Source organism: Lampetra planeri, chromosome 4 (assembly GCF_965212315.1).
Source record: "Lampetra planeri chromosome 4, kcLamPlan1.2.h2, whole genome shotgun sequence".
NCBI classification, from domain to species: Eukaryota; Metazoa; Chordata; class Hyperoartia; order Petromyzontiformes; family Petromyzontidae; genus Lampetra; species Lampetra planeri.
The window spans coordinates 28411371-28432541 of record NC_136110.1 but is presented as its reverse complement, the minus strand read 5'-3'; the positions used below and the strand labels follow the sequence as shown (position 1 = coordinate 28432541).

Genomic DNA, 21171 nt, shown 5'->3' with positions numbered 1-21171 from the left:
CTACGTGGTTAGTCATGTAACCGAATGCTACACTCACAGTCCATTTTTTGTACATTTCTGGTAGACGTGAACGACAGCTCGAAAATTCAAACACAACACGGTGTAATAACAAACAGCTCCTATGGGGAGGGCCAACTATAACAAAATCAAGCAGTCGCGCTTGTTGGGCAATAGTTTGCTTTCGCGATGCACGCAGCGCGAGTTTGCGTTGGACAAACGGTCAGTGCATTGGCTTTGCTTTGATTTGGCTCGAGACGATCGCACGGTGGACGCTCGGATAAAAAATTCCCGCCCTCGCTTCCTGCGGCGATGGGATGACACATCCGAGGCCTCACGCTGCGGCGGCCGCTGCTGCTGCTGCTGCCGCTGCTTCTGGGAACGGAGGACGTGACGTCCGCCGGTCCCGCGAAGAGACGGTGGGTGGTGGAGTGGGATGCGGGAACGTTGGAGTCGTGAAAGTTGGCCGTCCGTGTCGCACACATATGTGCCAGGGATGAATGATAAGATCACAGCAGGCAGAGTTAACGCGGCCCGCGAAGGGGAAATTTCACTTGAAGACGCCGCCAGTGTGACGCAACGCGGCTGCATGAATAATGGCGACGATATGGATGACGGCAATTCTTTATTCAGGAAAACCGAGACTCGAGAAGATTTTACAAGAGGGTCTATACCGTGTTAATAATAACCGTGTTAATAAGTGTGTGTGTATATAACGTGTTAATGAGTGTTTGTTTGGCCTGGTCGGGTGGGTGGGTAACCCCAGTAAATTGACATAGGAATTGGAGTGACACTCAGCCCTGCCATCTCTTAGCCACTTCACCGGTCCCCACTACTGCAACGCCTGGCAAGCCCTGGTGGGCACTTTTCGCAAGCATTCACCAACCTCGCTCTGTTTTACTTCCAGGATCTGATGAGATCGGGCGCAGTTTTTGTTTTGCGATTGGGTCATTAGCTAAATAAGACTGCACCAGGAGCGTGGCTAGGAGCTGGTGTTTCAGCTGCTGCTCACTGGAAAATTCCCGAAGTGATAAAAAAATAATATCTAAATTTTCGCAGTGATAAAATCAAGTTGGAAGAATTTTGTTGACTTAAAATGTAAGGCATGCGTTTGAGAGCCACTTGTTGAGTTGTAAATGATAGGGGTATTCCATGACCTGTAAGTCGGAGTATGATTTCTCGCAACAAACAAAACATAGATGGAATGACATAGTTTAAACCTTTTTATAATTTTAATTTAAACAGTAAAGTCACGCCATCTACTGGAGTTAAAACAATCTTCTCATTTGATTTAATTGTTTCATTCTACATTTGAAGTTTTCGTGACTGCAATGATCTATACTCTTTGGTTCTTTCGGTAAAGTCTAGTAGATGAAAAATAAAAATAATAAAATGATAATAACTAAATTAATAAAATGAAAATAACTAAAATGAAAATAACTAAATTTAGATATTTTCATTTGATTCTTTTTATTATTATTTTTATTTTTCATCTACGTGACTTTACCGAAAGAACCAAAGAGTATGAATTGTTTCACCTTCATTTGCAAAACATTTTAACCGAACATTCAGGAACACGTGTTTTCAAACAATTGTTAACTTTTCTTTCACGCAATCTGGCATTGCTCAGTGGCAGGTGCAACATTTAAAATGTGTCTTATTTTCACGAAAAAACATCGCTTGTTGTACCAATAATGTCACTTCACAAAACGTGGACCACTCAAGCGTGTCGTGATATGAATGACAGTCCTCTAGATGCAAACTCGTTGCAAACCACGCCATTCTGGAGGCCAAATCGGCCCACCTTTTTTGTGATGTGCACGAGAAAGGAGAGAGAATTACAGCATAGGAGTCAATTCTATTAATAGCCACAAGTGAATGAAATTTAACTTGAGGCTTGAGGTTTATTCAGGTGTTCCGAGCATGAAAAATCACATGATTGCCGCTCGGTAGACGAGTCGGTTATAAAAACACCACTATTACAAAAAAAAAAACCCCAACAAGAAACAAAACAGCGCTGTCACCGAGCGAACGCCCGACTCTGGCGACGCCAGAGATGAGCGTTAATGAGCGGAGGCAGCCTGTGGAGGAAGGGAAAGGGCCCCTCTGGGAGGGAAGGCCCTCAAACCCACTCGCAGCCGCCGCCACTCCATGTGTGCCGCCTTTGTCCTCGGCGAGCGCCCAGCGCCACACCTCGCTGCACACCTCCTCCACCCCCCCCCCCTGCCTGCCTCCCTCCCTCCTTCGAAAGGAGGAGGAAAAAAAGAAAGCAAAATCCGCGCCACTTCTGCGTAAGCCGCCCGAGGCGGGAGATGATGGGGCGATGGGGCTTGGTGGTGTGCAGCTCCCGGATAGTCTTGCCCACTCTCTTGGTGGTGCGGCAAACCGAGGACGTGTCACGGAAAGAAGAAGAATAACTCACGAGATCTCAAAGAATGGGAGGGCTGCATGTAAACGCATTGTCTTGTACGTACGTTGGACTTCTTTGGCGCCGTACGTAGCGAACCGTGCTGATCAGAGGTGCGGGGGACAGACAACGGACTCAACGCAAACATCAGTTCAACAGAAAATGTATTTTCAATCGAGATTTAAAAGTGCATTGCTCCAGTGGCTTCCTACTGTGCATGGTGTATGCTAACGCAACCGACGCTGTGATATGTTTAATGTCCCCGGCCGGGCGGGGAGGTCGGCGGAGAGCCTTGCAGTATTCCCGGGACAGCTACCTCGAAAAGAGTACGATCCTGGAAAAAACCAGGACGGGTGGCAACCCTCCTCTCGATCTGGGAGGGCTAAAGTCGAAATGCGCGCTCGCATGACAAGCCAGATGCATGAGCGCCGGCCGCGGATGAAAACGGCTCGCCCATTGCGTTTCACCTGGACCGTGGCAGGGAATCACTGCACGTGGATTAAAGTTGGAATTTTTTTTTGGGTTCCTGCGGTCGGGCTGCAGTTGACGACCCCTTTTCCAAGAAATGCGACTTTCCAAAAGCAGATTGCCAGGCCCTTGCGCTAAGAGCGTACTTGGTGTGTAATTGTGTGTGAACGTGTTGCGTCGCAGTATGTGCGGCCTGTGCCAAGATGTGTGTAAATTGACTCCTCGGGCTGGGAATGGGACGACCTGGATCCTGCGTGCGTTTTGTGTGTCTCTGTGTCTACATACGTGTGTGTGTGTGCGCATGTGTGTCTGTAGTTGGGCGTGGCGATGTAGCGGTTAGCACGCTGCGCTACGAAACCAGGCAACATGAGTTCGATTCCCGCTCAGGGCCAACACCAGTGACGATTATCTGAACCGGTCCTGGGCCTCCCGTAGAGTACCTGGTGCGGTGTGTAAACATCGCCACTTGGGAGACAAAGGGTGTGGTGCTGGCCACCCACTCCCTCGTGGGCCGTGCCGTCCCGTCCTCTACAGGTGATCGCTTAAAGCATTCGCTCCAAAAGTCTGTCAAGGCTATACAGGGCATCTGTCTTCTCTTTGGCACTTTATAAGCTTTCAAAACTGAAACGTAATTAAAGTAGCTTCCAGTGATTTGTGTTCTATGGAATGTACTCGCACGTATGTATACGCATTCAATTTATTGCACATTCACAAGATAAATTTGTTACTTCTGAATATTTAGCGGTTATTTTCAATTCATCTGTTTTTGTTTATTCTTTTAATCATTACAATTTCATTATTGTAATTAGGCAGACGTACAAAACCACGTGTATTTATTATAAATAATTTTAAGTACAGGCATTTGTGTGTATGTGTATTCAAGTAGCGTACTATTTCAAATACGCATTTGTGCGGTGAATAGGCAGTGCACATCATACGTATATGTGATATTGAGCTTTTAAAAATGTTAGTTCAGCAAAACAAAGCTATAAATATTTTTTTTCCCTTGCCGGGAATATGAATGCAACTGCATATTAAAAGGCCCGCAATTTTTTCCGCATTATTATAATTCACCTCTTGGTATTGTAGTTTGAGCTCAATCAGTGTCACGTTACACCTTGTGGCCTCTGTGTGCACGGGAAGCGCGCGGCGGCCTGTCACATCGCGGCTGAAAGTGAGAGCGCTGCGACTCTGTGTTGGCTCGCTGCCTTGTCGTCGTGGGACGTGCTAGAATTTAGCGTCGGATCGTCTTGCCTGTCGGCGTGTCTGCCGAAGACTTTTAATTTGTTGTCACCGTGCTACCCGGTTGTATCCGCCGACCCCCCTGATGGCCCGGAGTAAGAGGGCCTGCCTCGGGTGCGCACGGCGTCACGTGCAGATTGTGCGTGGGGGTTAAACTTTTATTTTTTACTTCAGCCGCTTCAGCAGTTCCACAGTCGCCATTCACTCGCTTCCTGCGTTTAATTCAATTCTAGAGTCGCGGCGTGACGGGCTGTCGTACGGCGGCGGTGCTTGCATCCAATTCACCTGCTGCCCCGTCTCTGCGGGAAAACTGAAGAGTCGCGTGCTGCGCAGAGCGAGCGCCTGCGCACATGCTCACATGCTCGCTGACATTTCTTGTGGGCTTCTGAAGGTGCCGTGGATATCACGCGTACACCTGCACATTCGCATATGTAAAGAAAAAGATTCCCCGTATAGCTGTTAGCGAGCACCTATGAAGGCCGGCACAGCACACAAGCGATGTTTATACATCGCACAAGGTACTTATTTGACGCTGAGTCGATCTAGGGGTGGCCCAGGACCGGTTCAGATAATCATTACTAGTGTTGGCCGTGAGTAGGAATTGAACCCGGGTCGCCAGGTTCGTAGCGCAGCACGCTAACCGCTACACTGCCGCTCCCCAACATATATACGTACATACACACGCGTGCGCATGCCCATTATTGCCCACTGTTAATTTGTAGATTGCACCCTCGTGTATAAACGAGGAATGCAGCCGTGGCGCAATGGTTCGCGCACTCCACTCACAATGCAGTGGTCGCCAGTCACCAGTTTCATTCTCAGCATGGCAGCTGTAACAATGGGACAGTTTTTTTTTATTTTCAAAAGTCCACTTGCCTCTGTGCCACCCGAGCCTTGTAATGCAGAGGTCGGCCAGATTGATCCAATAATCTCCCGGCGCGGCAGCCGAACGAGTGGGCAAAGTTTCTTAATTCCATCGCGCCTCTGTCGTAATTAATGTGTTTTAATGGTTCGGTCGATCGGCAGGTCGCGTGCGATGGGGGCAAAGTGTGGGCTTCCTGCCGCATCTCGCGAGACGTCCGGGCAGTGTGGAAGAGGAATGGAGGGCTCTTCCACGAGCAGAAAGCAATTGCAAAGGGCAGCGCTTCTCAATTTTAGTTTTTTTTTTACGTAAAATGAGGGCGGTTGCACCTCTTAATGAGGACGCTGCATTGAATGTAAATATTGTGAAGTCTCAAGATTACGCATCAACTCCCCTTTAAGAGTTTGTGAGTGAATAATGAAAACAGAGCGAGCGAAAGCTAGAAAGAATGTAAATGTTTCCATTTGTAAGGTACGCATTGCCAGATATGCGAGTGTGTGTGTGTGTGTGACACATGATGTCATGTAGTGACTGCTAGCATTATAAAATCACAATATTTACATGTGTGAATTAATTCACAAACCGTTAGTTTATTAAATCTTTGTCATTACATTGTTGAGGAGCAGAAGAGTAGCGTGGTGGTAGGCTCATTACGCTATGAACCCCGGTGAGCTGAGTCCAATTCCCGGGCCACGGCTCAACGTTAGTGGTGAGTGATATCTAAACCAGTACTGGGAAATTCTAGATTTGAAGCTTTCGTGACTGCAAGGATTCATATTCTTAGGTTTTTTCGGTGAAGTCACGAAAAAAAACCTAAGAATAGTACTGGAAAAGACTCCTTCACCAACTAGCAATGGCCAGTACGATCAAACAAAACCTGGGATGGGATTGACAATGGCATGTACATTATTTTCGATTGCTTAATTTGTTCAACTAAAACATTTGGCGGATAACCACTCCTCCGGTTAGCACGACTGGCTACGCACGGTGCGAAAGAAATTCAACATACATATGTAAATGTGTGGATCACGGTTTTGAAGTAGAACGCTAAATGCTGTTTGTGTTCAGCACCAAACGTAACCACTTGTATTCTGTGCCGCATTAGATAATGAGATATCACGTGTACAGGATACGGGCCCATAACTCCATCGCTGGCAATATTGCCCTGTAGCTGAATAAAATAAATGGTTGTGGTTCCTCCTGAATCAAATAAAAATTTGTTTTTAGTTCATGCAAAGAAATGTGTGATAAAAAGGTATTTAACAATAATATTGAGTAGAGCAATTTGTAATTGTTCGTATGCAGTGCACTTAAATGTTTAACATTTCTATTTTAAGATTGTTTTTTTGTTTCGATTTAAAGCTTTCGTGACTGCAGGGATTCATATTCTTGGTTCTTTCGGTAAAGTCACGTAGAAGGGACATTTTTTTGAAACATAATAAAATAGAAATAAAATTTATATTTTTTTATGTTTTATTTTTCTTATTTTATTATTTCCCTTATACGTGACTTTACCGAAAGAACCAAGAATATTGTTTTTTTGCTTAAAATTTAAACCGTAAGGTATCACTCAAATGCTAATATTGTGTGCGTGTGAAGTGGAGGGATATAAGAAGTCACAGCGTTACGGTTCTAAAGAAGGACTCTGCGTTCGTTCAACGTGCATGTTTGCAGATACGGAAAACGTGTCTAGCAAAATCCTTCGGTTAGCTTCTTAAGTCGCCAGTGTAAATCTTCAATATTGTGGCTTGGCCAGTTGTGTGACTAGTTTTTCCAGGGCTTACTTCCCCCCCCCTCCCACCCCCTCGAACTCCCCCCTATCCCCCCCCTGGCAAAAAAGTGGTTTTGGATCTGGAAAAAATAAGGAATTGGTAGAAGCATAAATGGATAATAAAATTAAAGTAATTGTGTCGAGCATTGTTTCAGCTACTTACAACCCTGCAATCTGGCATGTCTTTGAAAAATGCACCTAAGCTTAATGTTAACTGTACAACGAACCCATTATTTGGCTCGGTTTTTTTTCCCAAGCACTCATTATTTTTACAGTATGGTATATGTCAAAGACTCCTGGGCCCAGCTTCTTATCCAAATTACTTCAGACTATTATTTTAACCCTTTTTGAAGTGACCAGTCTGGTATTTAAAAAACAACCATATTTGATGTGTAAGAAATTCATCTTACGCGCCTGAAATTTTATTCGTAGAGGCCAGTTTAAAAAAGATTTTTCACTTAGATTTACTTCAACAGCGCTATATATTATTTACGCATTCTTTTGACGTGTTGTCAGCATTTTCATTCTTTAAATATTCTACCAAAGGCTTTTTTTGCACAAAAAAAAAATCTAAAAATCACTTGCCGTTTTGTGCCAGACCCACACGGTTACGATGCTGGTGTTTTGATGTCTACACACACACACGCGTACACCAAAAAAATGGCATTATATAAATAGGAGTGTGGCATTTTTGTGTTTCTGGAGCGCTTTGAGCCAAATTAAACGCATGCCACAGAACAAGTGAGAATGACCAGAAGGGGCACAGTAGCCTAACCTAGTTTATCAAATGTTCCTCTAATGCAAAGCAGTTCTATTTTTCAACATAACCAACGTCCCCTAGGACTTAATTTTCCAAATGTTTTCCATATGTTGCTAACGCCAATCCACGGTTTTACCTTGATGCCTTCCCAACCTTCGCCCCGAGGCTACCCGTTGCCCACACAAACAACTGCATTAATAAACATTGGTCAGCTAAAAATAAAACCCATGCTCTTTTGTCCTGGAAGATCAGGTTTTAGGTCTTAATTTTTTGTTACTATTAATTCTCAATGCAGATGGCCACATTGGTTGAGTATGGTACGTGCGCGTATTATTTCTACGTACATTTTTATACGTATATATATACCAGTGGTTGCATTTACTGTATATTCTGCAGTACATTTAAAATCCTCATTTTAATTCTTGTCATCTCTCAGGGTTTATAGGAATTCACGTGACCAGATTCCATTTGCAAAGTTGAGGTGTTGAGTTGTGTGGATGAAATGTTCAACTTCTTTCGCACCGTACGTAGCTAACCGTGCTAATCGGAGGTTCTCCACCCTAGAGCCACTTCGTGGCTATTGTTCCCTCCAAATGATAATCTCCCTCTTCATTTTGTAGCTCCGCAATACATTGTGTGGTTCTTGGGACAGCGTATAGGCGTATAGGTGTTTATTTTCGTGACGCCTATGAGCAGTGTAGTTCCAAGCGTGCATCTCTCCATGCTTATTTTGAGCACTTGTGACGTTTTCTGCCAATTTATTTGTCAGTGTGAGACAGAAAGAGGAGCTTACGGAATATGCTTGGATTACATCTGCAATTTTGACTGTAAAGAAAACTAAGTGTGCCTGAGTAAGACACATCTCTAGACGGAATGGTGGCTGGTGGGCAAGCAATAACAACAGAGTGGGAGCCAAAGGTGGGAACGTGCCCAGGAGAATGAACTTTGTGGATATGGAGTGATGAAATCAGCTTGTGTGCAGGTGCTAAATGGTTAACCGCATCGTATGACCATGCGAGATGGTGACCAATCTGGCAGCGGATTGGTCATCGGTGATGATGGCGATGCCCGCCAGTGGATGCAGTTTAAATGTCATGACCAGGAATTGAAACTAACCAGCACTGCAGATGCTGCACATTGCAGAGAGCAACATTACAATTCTACGGTAATTGTAATTCTTGAAATCTCTCTGGTGCTTGAGGCTTTACATTTGACACATGCTCTGATTGTATTCCCCGCCTCCCCCCCCCCCTATCATTCTCTGTTCTTTATGTTCTTTGTGGTTGGGTCTGCGTCGTGAATTACAGGCCCCCCCCCTCCCTCCTCTCTCCATCTCTCCGTTTGCCGATCGTGGCCTTTTGCCTTGGGGTGGAACTTTTCCATGTTTTTCTCCCAACCTTTTTGGAACCGACGCGCGAGGACGGAGGGGGGGGGGAGGTTTAATTCTTCGTGTTTATTTTGTAACGGGATTTATAGTAGATTGACCCGCGTCGTAAATCGCATTTTGCGGACCATCGTGGAGCCTAGCTCTGAAAGTGCGGCCGCACCCATGCGGCACGAGACAGTGTCTGCCCGGCTTTATCAGCAGAAAAGCGCCGCTTATGATGCTCCCACGACCAATTCCGCTGATTTACCGTTGTTGGCCTGGGCAGTGGAGAATATTTTTTGACAATTGATTACATTTATAAATCACACGCAGTCCCATGCACTCCCTTGGAGACCGTGATCTTGGGACATTTGCTTGTTATGGCAACTGGGAGCTGTGTGAGGTCCTGCTGTCAAGTATCCAGGGATCGTGAAAGCAGGGGGTGCCTCAGCTGAGGTCAGGCACACTGGGTAAACCTAGGGGGCACGTGCGCGCGCTCTTCTCTGCCTGACCGTGCCGAGCCATGGGTGCTTCTCAGAAAGTGAGATGAAAAGAGGGGTGTTGGTGACGTGAGTGTATCCATACGAGGAGCGGTGGCGCAGCGGTTATGGCGCGCTGCGCTACGAGGCCGGCGACCCGAATTCGATTCCCGCTCACGGCCAACGCTAGTGACGATTACCTGGACCGGGCCTGGGCCTTGCCTAGCTCGACTCAGCCTCAAATGAGTGCCTGGTGCAACGTGTGGTGCTGGCCACCCACCTCCCTCGTGTGCCGTGCCAGCCTTCATAGGTGCTCGCTAGCAGCACTTGCCCCAACGGACTGTTAAGGCTACACGGAGGGATCTTTGTCTTTGTATACGATAGTAATAATAAACAATTTACAGCGATATGTCAATTCACTGCTGAATGTCGGACACCCCATGTGACGTCAACCGCAGGGGTTTTTGCAGGTTGGTGAAGCATTTGAGATATCACTCGCTGTGATTAGCTGTGACTCGGAATCGAACCCCGGTGACCAGGTCCACAGCACGAGTGCACATACCGCTCCATCGACATTCTCCAAACAACCTTTCACTATAATTTCAGTTCTTACCAATTTTTTGTTTTTATCAGCAAGCAATTGGAAGGAAAATTGTGTTAACCCTCTGTGACAAAATGCAGAATAATCCAATTTAGATTCATGACGTGTTTAAGCTGGAGTGCATCTTTTGAAGCTGCGTGTGGAAGGAGCCATGGTCAAGGTGGATTTGGATTTACACAACATTTACCCCGATATATAAAAGGTGAAATGGCTTCCCGATTAACTGGTCAGGGCGGATACGTGACGGTCGGATACGTGGCGTCGTCTTGTATCTTTTGCTTTGTGTTCCTGCCAGACGAGCGCTGAACCTGGGCATCCTGCGGGAGCCCGGCTCGGAGGTGGAGGACCGGCAGTACCAGGTGGAGCTGCAGGCCATCAACGTGAGCACGGGCTGCTGGGCTCAGCTGCGGCCCGACCGGGGCGGAGAGAGGAGCGGCCACGGCACGCCCGATGACGAGAGGGGCTCGCAGAACCCAGCCCTGGAGTGGAACACGGCCAGCGGGTGGGTTCACGACAGCGGTCGCAACCATTTGGCTAGGGGAGGGCCGGTCAATTGAAATCACTAGTACGTTCGTCAAGTCAATTTTATTCTTTTACCGACACACCGGTGCAGGTGCCTTTCTGCCGCAAATCTGCCACTCAAAGCATTGGTACTTAAAAGTTAAAATAGAACATTCTATACAACTTCTAGATTTGAAGCTTTCGTGACTGCAAGGATTCATACTTAGTTTTTTCGGTAAAGTCACAACCATTTACGGCTTTCAGCCAGGAAAGTCACAACAAAATTACACACGAACAACACATTCACGCAAGCACCCGATGCTCTGTTTTGAAGTTTTAAAATGAAAAATCTTTGAATTGTATTATGTTTTCGATTAGATAATTTTATTTCGTCAGTAAACGCTTATTTCATTTTACATCTGGAAGACTTAATTGAAAACGACATTTCGTGTGAAATTTCTCTCGGCGTTAAGTAGATGGCCTTGTTGGGGGTTCGGTTCGACGCGGACTTTCACCTGTTTGGGTTTGCGGGATCGAGATAAGGCGACACAGAGCTGCTGGCCGTGCGAGAAGACCGCCGTCTGCAAATAGATTCCATGTAATCGAGCGTCTGTCCCTGCGCCTCCGTCGTTCATGCAGGGGCACGTAGGTTTGCAGCGCCCCCTGCATGAAAACGACGGAAAGTGCAGCGTTCATCACAGATAAAGTTGTGCGCTTATTTAAGAGTATTGTAGCGACGTTAATGGAATCACGACGGCATTTAGCGCCAGCTACTTTCGGCTCTTGATTTGGGTACAACCGCAACAAACAATAGAATTACTGATAAGAAAGTGGAGCTGGAAGTGTTGAAGCTTCTCGCTGGCACCAGGGTATGTTACGGCATGGAAAGGGGGCCCTGGGGGTACCGGTGAACGTTAGAAAGGGGGTAGGGAGGATGTGACAGGTGGCGTGGATCAACAGCCTTCCAGGAAGATCGAGAAGGAGGCGGGGCCAAGGGCAGGGGAGGCCACGCTCAGAGGATAAGAAGGGGACCCTGAGAGCCGAGGGTGGCCGTCTACCAGAGGTCGCAAACGGGTTTTGATTCCTTACCCATACCCATACCCGGCCGCACCAGGGTCGCAAATGGGTACCCGTACCCGTACCTGGCCGGGTACCCGTACCTGGCCGGGTACGGTTACCCGTTCCCTACCCGTATCAGGTAGGGTACGGGTATCAGGTACCCGGCTGCGACCTCTGCCGTCTACAGGAATGGGACCCGCCCTACTACACTTCTCCGCTCTTCAATCTTGGGTCTTCGCTCGTCACGTTCAGCGTCGTGGGTCAGGCAGTCTGAGAACTGACTGACCCAGTTATGTAGTGACCTCGTTGTGGTCTAGTACCCCGCTGTAATCTAGTTACCCTGTTAGGGTCTAGTTTAACCCGTTGTGGTTTATGTAAGTGCCCAGTTGGGGTCGAGAAATTAACGCGTTGCCTCCCAGTGAAGTGTGTGCCTCCAGTGAAACCACTACACAATGAGAAAGAGAATATATATAGACTATCTATGGTACATGTTTATGTTTTTTCAATTCTTAAAGCATGAGGCTATGGAGAAGGCACCACAATTCACAGACGATCGTAGTCTGCGGGTGTTTTTTGGCAGTAGCGGTGCGGTGTTGCTTACATGTCTATGTAACCAATCAAGTGATTTGCGAGTAGTTTTTTTTATTCTTACCACACCGGTTTTCACGAAAATTGACCAATCGACAGTTTTCATAACCGTAATGACAATGGAATGAGATGAGGACACTAGGTAGGAGGCGAGAAGGGGCACAGAATATAAGTGCGTGAAGTAAGGAAATCTGAAAAGTTGACCCCATGCAATATATATTGCATATGGATCACGAAAACCCACGTGAGTCTGGGTCTGTCTGTAAGTCTATGTAAGGACAGTGGATGCGACTACTTAGGCAAACTGAATATCAATTCTGGGTTAAAGAAAATATGATCAGCCGACCCCATGCACTAATGGGGACTTCTGGCTTAGAAGAAGAAGAAGAAAGACGCAGAATAAAAAACAGCGATTATATTAATCATGTTTAATGCAAATGCACGCTGTGCAGGCAGATAGTGAAAATGACCTCATTCCAATTCCTGCTGTGGTCAGCCTTTTCCAAGAGACGGAACACAGTACTGGGCACTAACTGGCAGCAGCGAACAACCAGATGTTGGGAACGTTTGTTTTTGCCAGGCACCTTCCTACGACGACCGCCGGTAGCGAGGTATTAAGGTCGCCGCTAGCCTTGCCCGTACCGAGTCAGCAAGCGGACGCCCCGTAGCTCACCGAGTCCAAATCTGAGAAACGCTCCCATCATTGTGGGTTTCTCTAGTCGCTTGCTTTCCTTGACAGCACATTTCCTGAGCCCCCTTGGGTTTCAAAAATGCCCAACCACCACGCTCTCTGCTTCTCTCCTCCCTCCACCTCTCGCCCTCCCGCACGCAGCTCCCCTGCAGTCTGCGGCGGTTCTGGTAGTCGAGTCGGCTCTGTGGGAGTCGTTGCTTGTGTCGGTTGCTGCACAGCTGCTCCTCGAACCGGAATGCTTTCATCTCCTCCCATCTCGAGTCCCGGGTCGTTTTCAATTGAGACTTTATAGAGCGGGCAGTAATTTACTCGTGCCTATAAAATAGTGGCCTGCACCGTACCTAACCGGAGCTGTCACGAGTGCTCAGCTGCCCTCTTTTTATGTCGTTGCATTTTTCACATTACAGAATTGTGTTTTTTAAGTGTATAAAATGGGTCTGCTCAAATAAATCCTCTCTGAAATATAGTTCTTCTTGCCCGAAGGCAGTGTCTGGTTCAAGTCAGGGATGCACAGTTTTCAACGAATGACTTGCCTTCTTTTGAGAAATTGCAGTATTCACTTTAGTTTGTAAATATTTTTGCGGAAGTCTCCGTGGCCGTGCAGGGCTTATGTTTGAGAAGTCACTGGTGTGCAATTTGTCATCTTAAGAGCAAAGGAAAACTATCACGGCGGTGCCTTACATTGCATAACTTGAAAAGCAAAACCTTATCAGCCGCGGCATTAGCTCCTGCTCGCAATTTAGCTCCATGACCGACATCCCCCAGCGCCGTTGCCAAACTAAACATGCCCGAAAATTGGGGAAAATGTGCGTTCGGCTCCACTCCCCGAGTGCAACATGGCAATTGTTACGAGCTGGGGGGGGACTTTTGTTACAATGGCTCCCTTCCGTGCCGTGCGTTTGGTATCCTTGCAGCCTGCGGAGGCAGCCAGAGCGGAGGGCCATCCTCACGCCGCTCCTCACCGACTTCGGCATCAGGGTGACGGCCGCCCCCGCCGTCGTGTTCGTCAAGAATATGGGCGGAGAGCTCGGTCACACGGAGGTAATTGCGGGATGCTCCCAACCCCGTCGCGCTGATCGGGATGGTGCCTTCGTTGTCACGGCGATCGTGAAAAGCCCCCGGCGACCATCGTTGAGGGGTTTCGGTGTTTGCCCGCCATGGCCGTGGCGCGCAGGAAGGCGAACGAGTACATGGGGAGTGGCCTCACCCGCCGAGTACAATTAACAAATTTTTAATATTCCCAGGTAAGGCCCACTGAGCTACGTAGCTCTTTTGTCAGAACTGACCCGGTCACGAATGAAAGCTCAACGAAGTGGAAATGTATAGCAGCCAAATCCTCTGCACTTTGTCGTCGACTTGTAAAAGCGGAATGACACGTGGACAAACGACCTTCTTAAGTGCGTCAATGGTGGTGTGACGATGATACAGCTGCCGTGTGTGTTTAGTTTGGGTGTCCATTACCCGCACCTATGTACGGTGCGAAAGAAGTTCAACATTCATACGTACAGCCAAAAGGTGTTCAGCTAATCAAAATACGTAAGATGTAACAGCCCTTTGATTGACTCCATGGCCTGTTGATGACGTAGCCCCCGCAGCAGCCTACAAGGTCTGTTATATGCACAGTGGTCACCCATCCAAGCACCGTCCAGACTCAAATCCTGCTTAGTTTCTGAGATTTGATGAGGTGGCGTACCTTCTGGGCAATTTGTTCATCGGCCCAGGAGTAGTGGTGGTATGATGATGATGATTTGAAAAATATTGTAAACCAGTCATCTGTCCACAGGTGTCCGCCGTGAGTAATCACAACCAAGAAATTGCGACGTTTACTGTGTTTTGCCTGCTCTCCAGGTCAGGTCACAGCCTCTCAAAATAAACCCTCAACAATCTTGCATTTTGCAACGGGAGGATTTTTTGTGCTGATATTTGGTGAATTGGTCACCCCCGATTGACCGTTACTTCTGGAGCTTTAAGCTTAAAACATTCCGACCTTTGTCCGTAATTCAGTTACAATTAGCAAAACAACACGAGCGAACAATTCTACAATGCACACTTCTACGCGCGTACTGTGAGCGAGAGAATCCAGTTCAGTCGGCGAATCGATGCATTGTTACATCTCGTCATGGTGGCAAGATCTCAACAACCTCGCCTGGTATGCAGGAAGTCGTGGGTTCGATCCCGACCCTGACGATGCCTGTATATTTGAAGTTTGCGTGTATCTCTCACCGTGGTCGTGTGGATTTTTCTCTGGGTCCTCCGCGTTTTTCACTCCACATTGACAAAAATGCATTTAGAGTGTTTGGCTGCTATAAATTTCCACGTGAAAAGCCACTTCATTGAGCTATGAATTGTGTCCAGGTCCCTTCTGAAAAAGAGCTATTTAGCTCAGTGGGCCTGACCTGGTAAAATAAAAATAGTTTAGTTTACAATATTGTGTCTAACAGCACTTGCCCCAAAAGTCTGTTCAGGCCTTAGGGGGGGAGAATATTTGTTGTTATTGTTGTTTACAAGATGAAAGCGGCTCTGGCTATTGGTGAGCACTCAGAGGCGCAGAGGTGCAATGTTGCATGTTGGGGTTTGCGCGTGCGTGTGTGCATGTGTACGTGTGTGTGTGTGTGTACGTGTGTGCGTGTGTACGTGTGTGTGCAGGAGGTGTTGGTGTGTGGACACTCGCTGGAGGTCAACGTCACCTCCAGCCTCGACTTCTTCCTCAGCCTCGCTCAGCTTCAACTGATGCAGCACTTGGCCGAGGAGAACTTGACTTCCTTTCCTGCCTCGCAAGAAGACGTGCAGGTGGGAATCATACTCGCAGGCTCTTTTGTAGCTAATTGCGAGGTGCGGTTGGAAACCGAGTACGTGACGTGCGTGAAACTGGGCGAATGTCGAGCGGTGTTGTTTTTCACGTAACATCGGACAATTTTTCTGTTCGTGTTGCCGACCCCACCACCATCTAGCCCATCTCACTTCTAAGCTGACAAACCAGAACCGCTTAGTTTGCTATATGTCATGCCTTTCAAATACATTTTATTTTGAAGTAAAAAGACCGATGATAAAAACAATTCACCCAAAAAAACCTCACTCTCCTTTATTTGAAAAAAAAATGCATTTACCCATTCTTGAGAACAGTAAATTCGGGTAAAACACCGTACGTAGCGTTCAAGCACGTTGAAGTGTTTCGGGGCGCCTTAAAACCAACACTGTCCGTTACCGGGCGAGTGACCCCCAACATTGCCCGCCCATCCAGGGCTGTTCCTCCACCCGATTCTGGACCTTCGTTTTTCCTGCCAACCCGGCCGCACTGCCGTTGGCATCGTCTCGAGAACAGCGCCGGAACTTTGCGTTTTCTTTGTGTGTCCGTCGCCTTCACTCGCGTGCAGTGAGGGGGGCGGGGGAGGGCCTCGGCACGTGTTGTCAGCGTCGCGTTCGCACTGCCACCTTTCCCCTGAACCCCCTCCACCCACGACCCCTACCCCCCCGTCGCAATTGGCACAGAGGCTCCAGAGTGGGGGGGAGGCAGGTGGGAAGCCGTGCCGCAATGCTCCGCCGAGTGCCAACAGGAGTCGGGACGAGAGTGGTACCGGCCGGAAAAGCCCATTGCTCGCTTTTTATGGGGACGCGGTGGGCGAGCACGGTAGAGGGAAATGAAGGGGGGTCTCTGCTTGCACAAGGGAACATTTATACTTGGTGTGCACGTTTCTGCGAGAGCTTCTTCGCCACATTATAGTTCGGCGGCTGTCACGCGCTCGGTTCTCTGGCGGGGTTAGGGGGGGGTGCAGCGGACGGATTGAGCACATCTCTCAACGCCGTCGGCCTCGCAGGACGGGAATTCTTTCCCGTGATCCAAGTTTATCTGCGGGATGTATTGAGGTGGAAACCTGCAGTGCGCCCCGCTCATGATTCGATGTCAAGTCCATTTTCTGTACGTTAAATTGCAGGTTTTCAATGTAAACTGCACGTGCGTAAGTGAATAATTGAAGTGTGCAGCTGGCAAATTGTATTTTGTAATTTAACTTTTATTTCAATTGGCGAAATATTTATATATTTCTAGGAATGTGCTTGGGATTGATGTTAACGTGTTCCAACATGCTCTAAGACTTTGGAAACCTGCATAAAATGCGCTGTGTTCTCTCCATGTTATCATGCCAATCATCCACATGGAGACGTTTTAGATCCTTTATTAATCCAGATAAGACTCGCCCCAACCATAGGAATGTGGAGTTTACCAACTCTTCTCTATGACCTGTAAACAGAAGATGAGCACTACCTCAGCTTGTTTGAGTGGGGAAATCACTTTTAATGATTCACGAATGCTAATTATATGTTTAAACGAACATTGCACATCACATAATTACATACAATTTTCCATAATTTTGAAACGTAACATTTGCATAGCAATTTTACCGTTGAATAATAAATCGCGTAATTACCGCATTGTGATTGCAACTGGACAAGTCGTCCTGAGGAAAATCGTAAAAACACAAACTTTGTTTACATTCTACTAATTTCATAGGCAGCTCTAACGCTCGCAAATAGCGAGGCAGACTGCATGCAGGCACGCAAAACTCAAGCGCGCCGCTTTCTGACGGCGTGTGTAAACGTCTAAGGTGTTGGAAGTTTCATTATTCACTTGACTAAGGAGTAACAATCTAACGCTTCTTGGTTCTTTCGGTAAAGTCACGTAGAATGGAAATAATAAAATAAATATATATTTTCTTTATTTCCATTCTACGTGACTTTACCGAAAGAACCAAGAAGCGTTAGAATAAATATATATATTTTTTATTTCCATTCTACGTGACTTTACCGAAAGAACCAAGAAGATGAATCCCTGCAGTCACGAAACCTTTAAATCGAAATCTAACGCTTGATCGCCGGAATGTACACACCTCTCTTTTTCCGGGATTATGTAGATTATGTTGCCGCTATAAATTTCCACATGACTCTAAACCACTTTTGATGAGCTATCATTTTGTGGCCAGGTCGCTTCTGAAAAATAAGTTTACACCTCAGCGGCAAAGCCAGCCGCCTGGCATCTCTTCGTTGCAACAATAAATGTGCGAGCAAAGCTCGCCGTCAGGAGAGATATCTTCTTCTTATTTATATTTGCATCCATTTTTTTTTTATATATACACTGCCCGAGCAAGCGAAGCTTGTGAGAAATTCGCATAGGTAGGTGTTGAATTCACTCCAACATTTTTGCTCGGGAATTGAGGTGGCAGATAGGAGAATTTTCACTTTTAATCAGGCGTACAAGTAATAGCGTTTAATTCTATTTTTTAAAGCCATTTTTTTTGTCCAAGAACTACTGGCAGTGTTGGCACAGATAATTAGTTTTTAAAACGTATGACTTGGAACAATATGGTTTTGCTCAGGCAAATAATTACACAACTTTACAGATACTCGCTAAAATGCTTTTCTTGTAGATGTTACTTCAATAATAGAATTACGTGTGTTCAGATTTCTGTACATAATTGGTGGCTAGTTACATGATTGTGAAGTTGAGTTTAGCCTGCATTATATTTTTAGGTAATGTCACATTGCATAAAGCTATAATATCACCATAGGATTTTAGTGCAAGTTTATTTATATGAAGACAGTGATATTCACAACAGCAAGTGTGGCATGTATAAATATTAATCACACTTGCCATTCTTGATATCGTTGCATTTGTCCGAATATAATTGCCCTAACATCCTTTAAAAATTCTAGATTTGAAGCTTTCGTGACTGCAAGGATTCATACTCTTAGGTTTTTTCGGTAAAGTCACGTAGGTAAAAAAATTTAAATTAATAAAAGTAAAATAAAACAAATTAAAAAAATCACGACGTTTCGGAGGCTTGTGTTGCTTCCGAAACGTCGTGAATTTTTTAATTTGTTTTATTTTACTTTTATTAATTTAAATGTTTTTACCTACGTGACTTTACCGAAAAAACCTAAGAGTATGAATCCTTTAAAAACATTCATTGCTTCATATAACGTGGTTTTACTGAAAAATGCAACGCATTTGTACGTGTACACTTTTGAAACAAACATTCAACGTGGCTCAACGATATTTTAGTTTCTTTCTAAACTGCCGATTGGAAAATTACCTTCGGACAACCGAACGCCATTGAAGGGTAAGCGTCCAATGAAAGCCAAACGCGCCGTTTAAAATTCGATGGCCAAATCTCACTTGTGGCGGCGATCACGGCGAGCCCAAGCTAAGAGGGGTGGGTGCGAGCGCTCTCGGATTTCTGGTGGTTACCGAGCGCCTTGGCTCTGTGGTCTGTTGCTGGCTTGAGATGCAGCTCCCTTGGCGACTGTGTGAACTTGTGCCCACCGCGCTGTGGGGACACCACAAAGCCCAGAAACTATCCGCCAGACTTAAAGAACCCTGACAGCTTAAGTGTTTTGTTATGCAAGGACACGTACATCTTGTGATATTTACGCCTAGGGCCCTGTGGTCACATCTGGCAGGGGCCAAAAAATGTTTGTATTTTGGCAGTGGCTGGCATTTCGAAAGAAATGCTTAAAACTTGATGCTTGAGTGGTAATCTCATGATGGATGGCAGCCTTTGCCAATAGGTAATAAGCCCGAGAATTCACTGCTGTAAAATTGTTTTTTTAATTAATATTCGGTATTATTTCCTTGAGCATATTACAAATTGCTCCGAACGTTTAACGTTGTCTGAACAAAATCATAATAGTATCAAATTAACCAGACTCGTCCGCAATGTGGTTTCGATCTTAAATTTAAAAAAATTGCGGTAAACCATGAGCATCTAATTTGATTCTTGAAGCATAATTGCCCACAACTGTTGAAATATTTAGATACTCACGTCTAATCTGTTACACATGCCACGGTTTATCTATATTAAGCATAATTACATATTAGCCACAAAATAAAGGCAAAGTCCAGGACTTGAATGCACACTTAATTTGCGTAAACAGTCCTCCCTCTTCCAGAACAGCTATTGGCAAGCTTTCTTAATTGAGTCCGGTTGTCGTACGCGGTGACTGCAGCCAGACAATTGTTGACTTGGCTGCTTACAAGGCACTGAAGCGGTGGGATTATTTGCCATGGCCGTGTGATTATTTAGCGCACAGTCGGATTAGCGGTAGAATCCCCCCATGACAAATAAACCTCGCTTCACCCTCGCCCCGTCGATGCGCTCTCGCCTCTGGTGGCCGTCCAACGATAGCACCAGCTGGCTCGTACACTTGACAGGCGAACACAATTACAAACACGGTGCACTCATTTTGAACGTTGGCTGAGTCCGATGTGCGAGCTTTCCCGTCGTGTTTGAACGTCATGGAGCTCTCTCAAAGGGCTCGCTGCCTGTCAATGGGAAGGTGCACTTCCCTTGTGTTGAGCCGTATCTCATCGGATTCACGTGCGTGTGTGTACACGTATGTATCTACCCGTCGACATCTCTCCGATCGATGCGTTCCTACGCAATGTGCGTATGGATGTTGAACTTCTTCCGCGCCGTACATAGCCAACCGTGCTAATCGGAGGCGCGGGGGTAGGACAACAAATTAAACACTTTTTTTTTCTTCTTGGTTCTTTCGGTAATGTCACGTAGAAGGGAAATAATAAAATAATAAAAATTAAACATAATAAAATAATTCTCACGACGTTTCGGCCAAGCAGCCGTCCTCAGGTGAAGAACAGGTCTGTCGAAAAGACAACGTCTGAAAGACGTCTTTCAGATGCTGTCTTTCCGACAGACCTGTTCTTGTGTTGTGGCCGAAACGTCGTGATAATTATTTTATTATGTTTTATTTTTATTATTTTATTATTTCCCTTCTACGTGACTTTACCGAAAGAACCAAGAAGATGAATCCCTGCAGTCACGAAAGTTTTAAATCGAAATTTAAACTACACAATAAAAAGCAGTTCTAAAGAAAGAGTTTTTAAAATTATCTTACCGCCTCCTGTGCTCTCCATCCCTCAGCTCTACATCATCCCCTTCTATCTTGACTTAAAGCTTTCGTGACTGCAGGAATTCATATTATTGCGTCTTTCGGTAAAGTCGCGTAGATAGGTTCAAAGAAAATCCATCTCCGTAACTTTACCGAAAGACCCAAAAATATCATCTTCTTCTTTCTCTCTTTTTTTTTCTCTGCCTCCGCTGCCTCTCTCTCTCTCAGCCTTCTCAAGAGCCACTCATCTCTACCAGACACGGCGACCCCTCGAATCCCGGCTCTGTTTATCTACGTTCACTTTGTTGAGCCTAAAGCAGTAACCTCTGTGTGTGCGTATATTTATGTGGGGAGCGGTAGTGTAGCGGTTAGCGCGTTGCGCTACGAACCTGGCGACCCGGGTTAGATTCCCGCTCACGGCCTACACCAGTGACCATTGTCTGAACCGGTTCTGGGCCTCCCCGAGGTCGACTCAGC

At 46.2% G+C, this 21171-nt stretch overlaps 1 protein-coding gene across 4 annotated transcripts in view; it reads left to right on the top strand.

Moving 5' to 3' along the window:
* Window positions 1-21171, top strand: part of VPS13B (vacuolar protein sorting 13 homolog B) — a 298548-nt gene that overhangs the window by 212432 nt on the left and 64945 nt on the right. For all 4 annotated transcript variants that reach the window (XM_078593678.1, XM_078593679.1, XM_078593677.1 and 1 more), the window contains exons 31-33: window positions 10249-10455; window positions 13707-13833; window positions 15439-15582. In XM_078593678.1, the coding sequence (XP_078449804.1) occupies window positions 10249-10455; window positions 13707-13833; window positions 15439-15582 (478 nt within the window). The remainder of the gene's footprint in view (window positions 1-10248; window positions 10456-13706; window positions 13834-15438; window positions 15583-21171) is intronic.